Here is a 12,705-nt window from a genome sequence, read left to right on the forward strand (position 1 = left end):
TGTGCATTTATGCGAAGGATCTTTAAATCAAAACCAGGATTCTAGCTAAGCACATTGTATGAGATCACAATGCATAATATAGATCATATGTACCCAATCTAATATTTAATATACTCCTTGGGTATTTGCAGTGCTTTAATGAAGTTCTCCACCTCACTTCACATCACTTTGAATAGTTTCTTTCTTGCTTTCTTTACTGGAACTGTTCATGTCAGACATGTTGGTCTGGCTGTCTAAGGCATTATAAGTATTTCCTATTCCAACAGAAATATGTTAAGATGCTCTAGACAGCAAAATGTTGACGAAGCACAATCCCATGTTCCATCAGCTTGACAAAACCACCTGCGGTCTATTGAAACCCAATCTCAAATAATCCTGCCACCACATACAGAGAGGAAGAACCTGAACCTAAATACATAAAAACTACATCTTGCATTTGACAGACACTCACATCTTTAACAATCCTGCTTTATATTATACCTTAATGCAATGTAAGTTGCTCTAGATATAAGCACATGCCAAATGTATTCAAGTTATGTATTTATTCATGTATTGTTTGTTTGTTTGAATCAATCAATCAAAACTAACTTTAGCTGGACAATAACTTTATCCTAGAGCTGTTGTAAAGCCTAAATAATTTGTTACAATAATTTCCTATTATCTTTGTAAAGCTGCTTTGAAACAATCCATATTGTTAAAAGCGCTATATAAATGAAGGTGACTTGACTTGACTTGTTTGAATGTCTACTGTTTTCATTCTTTCTGGTGCTGCAATCATTATATATTGTAATTTTCTATGTACTCTGTGCAAACACTGACCTTGTGCATTCAATAGAGGGCATAGCTAAATGGTGAATCCTGACCACACTTAATCCAAGATTATGCAGAGTGTCAAAGTTCGGGGGGTAATCTACGAGTCTCAGTGGGTCAGTTGTTCAGGAAACACATGTGCTTCCACCATTCACAGCTAATCTACCATTCAGGGCAGCCTAATGATAAAAAAGTGGCATTCACTTCACAGTGCAGTGGCCATTTTAATTAACATAAACAACCATAGCATATAGCATAGCCATAGCACAGTGTTAATAAAGCTCATTTTGCAATCAAATGTCATGCTTATCTGGATTTCCTCTCTACCACAAACACAAACTGAATTTAACACCCTATTCTTCAAACGCATAGTTGATAAAAAAAAAAAAAAAGATAATAATGATGTCTCAATATCCGAATGAGTCTGAAGCACAGTGTCTGAATCTTTGAGTTGTTGGTTACCTGGGGCTGTTGCAGGATCTCTCTCGGTACATGACCCCTCCACCACATGTACGTGAACAGTCGGACCACTCGGACCAGCCGGACCACTGGCCATGTACTGCTCTAGGACCATGATCACCAAATTTTACACACTGTCCTCTCCGGCACCACTGCATAATGGAAAAGAAAAGGATTCATCAGTAACGTATGAAAACCTGTTTATTCCTCTGATAAATTTTTAAAAAAAATAAAGTTCATTATAATTTTTATTTTTTTTTATCCATAAAAATGTGCTTAAATTTAACAAGGCCACAAACCAAACTGATCTCTTTCATGTAAAAGAGAAGGTATTTGAGGGGATGTGAAGTAAAGGAGAGAGTGTATCTGCTGAGGAGATCTTGAGCCTGCTGGTTTGGGATGAAGCCCAGAGTTACACCTGGAGAGCAGGACTCGGCCCAGCCAAGCCACACAGTCCCACACATCAGCACCTCTCACCCTCATCCCCATCAACCAGTGGAAAGACTAACCGTCCTTATGGAACATTTACACAAAGCAGAGAACAATACCGCAGGTGTGTATGAAGAAAGATGCCGAGAGAGACCGGTCAGTCCATATTCATCCTTAATGGTGGTTCAGTGAGTTAAGAAGGAGAAAGGGTGAACAGACAAGCATTCACTCACCATGTCTGGTCCGCAGATGGTGCCCTCAGCAGCAGGCATGAACTTGGTCTCACACCGGTGTCCTGTTCTGTGGCACCATAATGATTTACAGATGTCCTGGTGGGCATAAACACACAGAGAGCACAGTCAAAGACGAGCCTACACCCGTTGGGAACCCTTCAACCTCTCTGGCTTGCACCTCGCCACACCGACCTCTTGTTTCTACAGCAACGGCCAATCAACTTTCTCAACAAATAAAAAAGCCTGTCAAAATCAATCACTGTGCTGCCCAAAAGAAACATGCTATTATCATTGCATTTTGTTTCTTCCCACAATACAACGATAATAATGGGTGATGAGGAGTTGGGAGACCGGCCACTGCTGGCCGACGGCCCAATTGCATCTGGCAGACAGTTCGAGAGAGACATGGTTTACAAAAGCTAGCAACACTGGACTCTGGATCACCGGGTAGCTAACACCACTAGCTCCCACGGCTAATTACATCTTTACGGCTTTGTGACAAGGACGGGATGGCTTAAGGGGACAGAAAACTAAAACATTGGGTTTTATCTCCACAATCGTTCTTAATTAGGATGTACAGCTGCCTTCCATCGAGGTCGATGTTCAAGACTCTTTTCAGCGCACGTACGAGGTCTTCGAAGAGCACAAAAGCAACAGGGACCTCTCAAAAAGGAAGTCCATAGCATGAGAGCTAATCCCACAGATAGACTCTCGCAATGTTCATTTCCCAAGCATAACTATTTGCATATCAATGTGTGTGTTAGACGCTAAAAGCTACAGCGGATGCCAAAGGGGGCCCTGTCCATCTTTGTTGAACCTTTGTACATGGACTGTGAATGAAGACTTAGAGTTGATTTCGAGGCAATGGGTTTCCTCTTAGAAGTTCCTTTTCTTTCCAAAGCTCAGATATGTGTTTGTGTTGACCATGATGTCTCTACACACAAACATTACAGGTTGAAGCACATTTAAATATCTGAGACCCTAAATTAACTCAATCTCTGTGAATTCTACTGTGGCATTGTGTTTTGTCAAAAGGATTGACTGAAGATGAATTGTTAAATGAGTCACTTGACGATTCCAACATTAGTTCAAACAAATTTAACATAAAAATGTAATCCAACTCTGAAAGAGAAGCCTAATAGCATATTTTAAAGAGCTATGGGTTACCTTTACAAAGTCCAGGCTGCACAGTTTGGCCTTTGAGCCAAACTGCCATTTGCACTGTATATCTGCATCGTACAGCTGACCAGGAAGCTGCTCAGGGTATTTGTATTGGCTTATCTGCTTGGGCTCATCCACTAGACACGAAGCCTGAGCTGTACTGTGAACACAAATGCATACAAAGAAACATGAGCATAGAAACAGATATTTAAAAAAAATCCATATTATATGTATCTCAAATGGGGAAAATGTTTTATTATGTATATAAGTAAAATATTAAATATAAATAGTTTATCAAAATATATTATTAAATAAATAATATAGTTACATGCATTTTTCAAAATATATTTATATATATTGCATAGATCTATCTATCTATCTATCTATCTATCTATCTATCTACTGTGTGTATTACAATAAAATATATACGTTTCTAAAATATATTTATATACCATTTTTTTCTGATAGTGAATATAATGAAATGTGAAGTGAAAGTTTACCCTAAAAATCGGTTCAGGTATTGCCGACTACAGGCAGACCATGAGAAAACACCATTATTCCCAGCCAATGTGGGAGACATTATGTTCCCTTCAGTCTTCCGGCAGGGATTCCCCTCTCCGTCATGGATCATTCCAAAACTTGGGTAAAAAAAAAAGGACGGAGCAAAAGAGGGAGAGATGGAGATTGTGAGTTTTACCCAGTGAGACTATTAATGTACAACCTCAGGACAGAAACCACTCCCTGAGTCAGGTGGGACATTACCTCTATAACTAAAAGCTATTTCATCCCTCAAACCTCTTCAATAATCTCTGTATTCTACTGAATATAACAATTCATGTGATTCACACTCATACATTTACATACTTACTTTCATCAGCCCTTTGGGAATCAGAACAATTAATGCATCAAAATAAACATATGCACTATGGTCATGAAATTCAGACATGAACTGTGTTGCACGATATGCCATGTGTTTATAAATGACCATTCCCCAATAAATGAGTGATTAATGACTGTTGGCCGGTGAAGATTTTGCCCCAAACACCATGCATGTTGGACGCACGTGTCCATTTCATTTGACCAAAATGTTTGAACCACTGAGAATAACAAATCCCACAACATGTTATCAGCCTGGTGGTTCTCCAGGAGAGATTTTGTTCCAGTTTATGTTGAGAATACGCCAACGGACCAAAGGACTCAAAATACGGCTGTCATAAAAACAAAGTCTCAGACGTACAACATAAACTTCCCCTTATCACAGTGGCAACCAGCAAACACAAACAACATGTTTGCCTGTTGCACAGCATATTGTTTCCCAAATTGAAATTATGTGGGACCTGAAAGAATGAATGAACGTACTTATGTCCTGACTCGTGGGCGATGGTGAAGGCGAGACCCAGCCCTGTGTCTTCATTAATCGTGCAGCTACGATATTTGCTACACATCCCACTTATTGGAGCAAAACCTGCAGAAAGAAAGAAACAGCAAAACATGGGTGGAAGAATATTTGTATGAATGACTGATGAATGTTGGGAACGTGAATCAAATTGATTGTTTACAGAAACATTACAATCCACGAGGTCTGGATGAAAACCGTAATATATGATTTAAGTATCACTAAACACACCACAATGTATTCAAAACTATAGAATTTGATACAGGATCCCATTACGCATAAACACACTTTCAGACTATTTCTCTGACTGCATGGTCTAAGAAAAAGCTTTGGGTTTGAGTTTCACATCATACAGAGGCAATTTAAAAGCAGTGCTCTCCCCTTCGCCATACATTCAAAGCAGTGCATACTTGTGGTTTGGAGCATCAGAGCTGAATTCATTACATTTGGCTCACGCCTCTATAACAAAAAACGAAAAAACTGCCAACTGACTGCAAAGTGGATTTGAGCTTTCTTGGATTCAATCAGGTGAAGTTCTCTGCCTGAGGGCAGACTAGGACACACATCACCTACCACAAAATCTTTCTGTAATTCAGCCTCCTGTCACTCTATTAGCCACTGACATCACAACACATGACCCATTTCTGCTGCTGGATGGTGAATGTCAAGTGCCTTACCCAAGGTGTCACACGGTTCATTCTTCCACGAGCAGATGTCCAGCCCCGTCAACAGTATTGCATGGTCGTGCCGCTTGCCATTTTTACCTATCAGGCCTGATTGCCACTGGCAGAAGCTGTTGAGGGATTGGTCTGCGTGGTGGTTGATAGACAGGCCCAGCTGACAGCAGTGAAACCGAGAGAGATGAAGTGTTCAGAGGGGTGGTGAGAGAGAGATAAGAGAGTAATGAATGATCAGACATCTGTCATGTATGAAAGAAATGGAAAAAAAGACTGGGATTCCTTAAAAAAATGAAGATATTACATATCAAATGTATCTTTATTGAGAGTAAATGAGCTAAAGTTACTGTGTTTCCTGCACTATTTAGCACAAAAGCAAAAAAAATCATATTTTATATCCATTATTTGTAATAATGCCAAGAAATGTCTTTCTGTTGAGTTGCAGGACTGCACTCAAAAACAACATATCAGTATAGTCCGATTTATGCACAAATAACTTTTGTAAGCCCTTTTTAGTGAAAAAAAACAACATACAGCATGACCAGTATTGTCTGATTCCTTAATTAATGACACAGTGACCAGTTATTCTGATTGCCAAAGAAATTACTTTTTAGTGAATAAAAACAAACAGCTTGACTAAAAAGACTGAAAACTGATGAAAAACTCTTAAGAGTCAGTTCTTTTTAGTAAATAGTTAAAAAAGACGAATTACTGGTTTGAGTCATCATGGTTACTGAATCAACAACCGAATCACGTTTTTATTGATGTCCATATCATAAAAGTGATGTGCTAGAATCATAATTGAGCACATGGATGGATAAATGGATGGATGGATGGATACTGCATATGTATGTATCTTACCGGATCTTTCTCAAGTAGAAGGAGACTGACCACAACAATGTTGATGTCATTTCCAATCGTTCCATCTTTGAAAAGACTGGAGACCTGTTCAGCAGAACAACACTTTGCATATTACTATAGGAAGAAGTAAATGTTCACTGAATATGCCAGATCAAAGTGTCTTCTCAATAACAATACTGCTGACAGCTCTCTCACCATGTTCATGACAGTAAGGACATAAGTAGTGACATTCTCTCTTCCATGTTTCTCCAGCATCTTCCTGTCTGCCACCACCAGAGTTTCCACGTTCAGGCCACCCTCTTTGCTCGATGTAATCTCGGAGCGTTTCACCCGGCTTTGCTGCTCAAACTCATCAGGCATGAAAAAATGATCCTCTGTAGGAGGCTTGGGAGTATCTGTAGTTAGGATGAGGTGGAGAGATAAAAGTATGGAAACTCATGAAAAAGAGTGAGAGAAACTGGAAATTGCCTCAGATAACTGATTTTCCTGTTTCCAAGCTTGGCGCCAGAGAGGCGACAACAGACCAGGAAATGCACAGTCATTAACTTCACATGCTGTTTCCGAGCTTTCACTCAATTCCACACAACAGATGATAATAATGACACAGTCATTTTGCTTTTGGAATCAATCAACATATCTTAGAGGGCTTTGCTGTTATACGCAGACTGACCAATTCTACAAGTAAATCATATGTGATGCACTTTCCATCTAAAAATAGCTCAAAGGAAATTCCCTTACATACATTGCTTGCGGCGTCCGCAGAAATGTTGTCTCTGGAGCTTTCCGTGCTGGTAATCATGGTGACGGTGATGGTGGTGTTCCTCATAGGGGTTGTTTGATTTAAAGCCGCTGGTCCAGTCAGTCTTCTCAGCATGCACTCTGCGCTCAGCTGATCGCTTGTAGATCACATGTGGGTGATGTCCAGAGGGGGCGCTGTAGTTGTGTCGTAAAGCCAAATGCTGCGGGAGCGGGGTGATGAGAAGTTCCTCGCCGGAGAACCGGATCAGACCTGACTGCAGAGTACAGAGGAAGCTATGAGTTAAACCATATAATAACAAACAGTGAGGTCGGACTCCATGTCAAATGTACTGTATAAAAATGTACAAAAATACAGTAAAGTGTCACATGATCCATCAGAAATGATTATAATATGCTGTGTGGCAAGCAGGGCGGGGCTGAGAGCCGTGAGAGAACGGAGGAGCTTTTTGAGAATTTTGATATTTTCTAAATATTACATTTAACAGTTTCTTTATAAGTGTTTTTAAAAATTAACTTTAAGTGAGCATTGGATGATGGCAAAGGTAATCTAAATTTAAAAATAAGGGCAATGAGCATGAAGAAATAAATATCTAATTTTGGCCGATATATATATTCAATATTTACAATATTGTTCTCTAATATAGGTTGATAACTGTTATAGTACCGATATATTGTGCATCATTTCCAAGTTGAGCTCTATCAACAGCATCTGTTGCGCACTATAAAATAATTGCCCAAAAGATTTCCATTGTAATCACATGTTGACACAACTGTCATCATGTTTATTGTTTTGTTTTGACAAACTGAGGGCTGATTTGTGCTTGTTCTCAGTGGTAATCAACAGCATGCAACAGATGCTGTCAACGGAGGTCAACTTCTAGTTAACCAGGAATATTCCTAAAAGGACACATTAGCCTTGAGATAACCCTCAAGACCAAGTTAAAATCAGAGCGCACAGATGTGGGACTGAAAATATATCAAATCAAAGACATGGAGGTATTTATGTGAGTTTGATGTCAGGGAAAGAAAAGCCCTTAAGGAGACCATCGACTTTAACATTCCTGGTTGTGGGGGATTCATGGTCCCTCCAGCTGAAACAGTGGTTAAAAAACAGCTGTTGCAGAGTCACAAAAAACGGGCATCTCCATAGTTACAGCTGTCAGTACACAATAAACAAACGATGACATGGCGGGATGTAAAGCAGCCCGGGGCTTCTGAAGCCATCTTAAAGAGCAACCCATTTATCAAATGTTTCATTACAGAGAGCAGAGGAAAGTTCATATGCAGCGTAACTTTTCAGCAGCTTGTTTTACAGTGACGATTAGCATGGCCACAAGCCAGGCACGACAGGTATGATAGACTATACTATCTACATCCTCTCTCAACTACACTCAGCCCTTGAAAATCTCTAATTAACTCCATTTCTCCAAGGAAAAGGAAACCTGAGAAGTTAAAGTGCGGAAACCTACTGTACAGTACCATGCTGTGTGCTAAATATTAAAGTCACCATGAAATCAAAATTGACAGTTTTTTGGTATATTGCAGTATTTATTATAAATTACTTATTTTTTTAGAATTTGTGTGCCCTTGTAATCTTTAATCATAGTAACGTTCCCACCCTTTTGCAGCAACCTCTTTGGCTATGTCCGAAATCGCCCCCTATTCCCTTAAATAGGGCATTATTTGAGGGGACATCCATTTGTAGTAGTGTCCAAAACCATTGTGGATGTTATCGAGTGCACTCATTCAATTCCATAATGCACTAATGCAATAATGAATGTACAAATGATGTACACTCAACGGCTATACTCTCATTCCTGTGTAATAATCAAGAAACTTTGCTGCCGTACCATGAGTGCAGCAGGCGTAATGATATGACGCAGCGCCTGAAAATAGGTCTAATAGGTTAGACAAACTTAGTCCCGGTCACGTTGTTACTGAGCTGGGGACTATTTTCAGGCGCTGCGTCATATCATTACGCCTGCTGCACTCATGGTACGGCAGCAAAGTTTCTTGATTATTACGCAGGAATGAGAGTATAGTTCCTAGCCATATCAGCCTAGAAAATCGCAGCTTTACATTTTCAGTCGGTCTTAGTACACGATGTAACTACAGAAGAGTCAAGTTTTAAATAGGAAAAATATCGAAACTCTTAGGTCATTTTTTTGAGAGAGATCCTAATGGTCTTGTCCGATTCAATGATCTATGCTAAGCTATGCTAAAAGTGGTACTGCCAGACCCGGAGATCGGCTGAATGAATTCGAAAACGGTAAAACTCAACTCTTTAACTCTGGGGGAGTTGTAAAATGAGCCTATTTCCCAAAAAAGTGGAGTATCCCTTTAAGGTGGACTATAATAGTGGAGTAATGTAGGTAATAGTGAATGAGCATATAGGGTGCGATTTCAAGCAAAGTCTGACTGGGCAAAGTCCTACCTCGCAATAGGGAAGAAAAGACTATCGCAACTTCAATTTCATGACAACTTCAATTTCAAACATAGTCACATTATCAGAAAAATACTAATATTAATTGAAAGATCGAAATTGCATAACCCAGTCTCCTCTCGTCCGTGTGTGTGTGTGTGTGTGTGTGTGTTGCTTGGTGGAGTTTTATGCATCTTTTAGAGCTGAATTAGATGGCATGCTTGAGAGGTAGGTGGAGGAGGTCAGATATTCACAAGCAGTTGATTAATGAGGTGTGGGGTCAAAGGCGAGCACAAAGCTTATCATCTCTGCTATGATAGTGACATGCATTGGTGCCCTGGGACACATCCACAGCAAGCCAACACATGCTCATATTTAGCCATTACTAATAAAACATGTCAAAGCTTAATTGCTTCATTATAAGTCATACACATGTGTCTTCAGATTTATTTGGTTTGGGTCAGTGTTTCTAGCAAAATATAGCAATGTTTCAGAATGAAGCACTTTTCAGAACTGTATTGCCAATGGGAAAAGCAATATGTCAGCTTCATTAAACAAACATGTACTACACATTCAGGCATAATCCTTTCTTTAGGTTAACATGATGAATCTTTTCATTGTATTTAGTAGGACAGTGTGATTTCCACAATGTGGAAAATGCGGAGGGAATCCCATCATAAAAATAAAACGCCACAGCTAAATTTATGAGAATAAATCAAAAGTAGGGCTGTAGGCAAATCATGATATGAACTAGTGTCTGTGAATATTAAACCACAAACGTCTGCCATTTACATATGAATTCTGCATACTCTGCGCTTCACTGTGTGAATCTACTACACATACTAAAGCATGCATGACACTCGTGCGTTTTCAGTGTCTCTCTAAATGAGACACTAAACTCCACATGAACTTCATCTCCAGAGCTGTTTTAGCTGTTAACGTTTCATTCGATAACACTATTACCAGATACACACAGAAAAAAAAGATCTGTTAAAAAAAAATGTAAAATTACGAGAATAAAGTCGTATCATTTCGACTTTAATCTCGAAATGATACGACTTTATTCTCGTAATTTTAGATTTTTTTTAAACAGATCTTTTTTTTCTGTGAAGAAGACTTTTATTGAAGAAGATTGAAGTCGAAACATTACGAGAGTAAAGTCGTAATATTTTGTGAATAAAGTCAAAATTACGAGAATCTTCAGTAGAAGTTCTTCTTCTTTTTTAGTAAGTAAAGAAATGCGCTTGTGAAGTCGAACTGCCTCGGACATGGATCTAAACATAATAGTAGCTTTTTACTTTTATCTTGGCTTTCAACAAAAGGAAATTCTACAGGTGCTAATCTACCAACATGGCATTACCATTTGTTTTAGGACGTTACCAAATACACTGTGCCGGAATAGACTTTACCGGCGAAAACACTTTTCAGACTGGATGGAGCTAGCCAGCTTTATATATGAGGAAATCACAGGATCCGGCTAAATTATTCGATACAGAATGATGCACTTAAAATGTATCCAGAAAGGATTTACGGTGAAGAAGTAGACAGTACAGTTACTGTTAAGTGCTCTCGACTCAGATGGCGTTGCCTATACCACAAGGGAGTGCTAGGGGTCCTTGGAAAAGTTTGTAAAAGAAAAACATTGTAAAAAAAAAATGTATATAGATAAATTAATATTAAACTAACCAAGTAACTAAATCAATTTGATTAAAATAAAAACATAAAAAATGTATTTAAACAATTAAATAATTGATTAAAACAGTAAATTAATGAACTTTGATTAAAATAAAGGATAAATTAATTGGATGAATATAAATATAATTAATTAAATGTAATAATCTGCTTGATTAAAATAAATAAAAAATGGTAAAAAAAAAATAATAATGATGTAACAATAGAAACTAAATATTTTCAAAATAATATTGTGCGTGCGTGCATGCGTGCGTGTGTGTGTTTTAGAAAACAGTCAGTACTCAGTGACTTTTCTGCAGGTTACATTGTTCTGCTTGTAGGTGGCGACAAAGGAATTGAGTAATAATTAAATGATTAATTTAAACTAGTGGTCCTCAACCAGGGGCCGCAAAATAACTTAATATTAATAATAATATTATATTAATAATATTAATACATAAACATTTTATTTTTATTTTTAATTAACAAAGCAAACCGTGTATGTGCACTCTTGGCTCACTGACCGCTATAATACACAGTAGGCCTATGTGTGTGTGTATATATATAAATGTGTGTGTATATATGTTTTATAATGGATGCTCACTGAAGAAAGCATGTTTTGGAGAAGTTTGTGAGGATCTTTGTTTATGTACACATGGGCATCAGAACTGTTCGCTGATGACATCGACCCACCTTCAAATCGCTGAGTTTCCACACATTCATTTTATTTTTCATTTGTGTTTTGGTGCGTTTAATAATTCTGAATGGATCCATATAGTAGCTATATGTAGTCCTTTGGCATCTCCCTGTGGTCTCGTTTGTTATGGCAGGTTGACTTGTGCTTATTTGTTTAAGTTACTTATAACTGAGCAAAGTAAGTACTTTTAAGTTGTAAAAAATGTCTGCAGTGGCATTTTTGCAAAGAATGTTTGCAAAAAAAAGATCACTGAATGTTTAAATCTATCTTGAAGTTATTTTGTTTAAAAAAAAATTAACATGGAGTAAAAAAAGTATTATTTCGGAGGGGAGACTTGGAGTAAAAAAGGTTGAGAACCACTTATTTAAACGATTCATTCAGAAACGAGGATTCATTCAGGGACAACACCGTGCATAAAGGCAATATTGGATGTAATTCCTCAATATTATGTTTTCTGTTGTTGTTATTGTATAAAAATGCCACAATCATGCTGTTTGTCCTAATATGAATAATATAATTAATTTGATTTACATTAAGTTCTTTAGGTTACAGAATGCTTATTTTGTATAGAGTTGTGTTCTTTAGGTTAACACACAATACATGTTGGTTGACGTGTGATTTTTTGTATCAGTGACTGCTTTACTGCTCTCGCAGACAAGTTAGAGTGCAATAAATGATAAAATAGGTGTATCTCTATTCATTTATTGACTTTTGTCTCTTTCCTGTTCAATATTTGCAAACATACTCTATATATGGTCATGTAAAATATGACCTCGAAGTTATCTCCTGCCAGATCTGGCTTTGCTAAGTGGGAAGTGTTGCAGTTGTAAAATTGCTCATAGTACTCCAGTCATCAGTGCCAGGACCATATACAGTCTGGCAGAGCCATTATTCACAAAGAGACAAACTTCAGAGAAGTTAGCATGCTCTTTTTCTCGCTCCCTCTCTAAATTCTGAATGTTTTCTTAAATACTGGCTTGACACAAATTCGAACATAATATTTAGAGACCCATGGTGTCGTAAAGAAACCATTTGTCACGGGAAAATGCATCTTCCTGAATGACTTGAGGTGCTCTCATCACCGAGCTGAGGTCATCTTCCCTGTTTAAGACTAGATCTTTAACCTCTGT

General features: G+C 38.1%; 1 protein-coding gene across 1 annotated transcript in view; it reads right to left on the minus strand.

The window, feature by feature from the left end:
• Positions 1 to 12,705, minus strand: part of adamts18 (ADAM metallopeptidase with thrombospondin type 1 motif, 18) — a 66,319-nt gene that overhangs the window by 32,020 nt on the left and 21,594 nt on the right. Inside the window, exons 4-12 of the mRNA XM_082162115.1 lie at positions 6,769 to 7,039; positions 6,222 to 6,421; positions 6,027 to 6,110; positions 5,166 to 5,325; positions 4,452 to 4,557; positions 3,593 to 3,730; positions 3,099 to 3,252; positions 1,932 to 2,027; positions 1,273 to 1,421 (exon numbers count right to left, since the gene is read on the minus strand). Coding sequence (XP_082018241.1) covers positions 1,273 to 1,421; positions 1,932 to 2,027; positions 3,099 to 3,252; positions 3,593 to 3,730; positions 4,452 to 4,557; positions 5,166 to 5,325; positions 6,027 to 6,110; positions 6,222 to 6,421; positions 6,769 to 7,039 — 1,358 coding nt within the window. The remainder of the gene's footprint in view (positions 1 to 1,272; positions 1,422 to 1,931; positions 2,028 to 3,098; positions 3,253 to 3,592; positions 3,731 to 4,451; positions 4,558 to 5,165; positions 5,326 to 6,026; positions 6,111 to 6,221; positions 6,422 to 6,768; positions 7,040 to 12,705) is intronic.

Source organism: Leuciscus leuciscus (genome assembly GCF_965113295.1).
Source record: "Leuciscus leuciscus genome assembly, chromosome: 2".
NCBI classification, from domain to species: domain Eukaryota; kingdom Metazoa; phylum Chordata; class Actinopteri; order Cypriniformes; family Leuciscidae; genus Leuciscus; species Leuciscus leuciscus.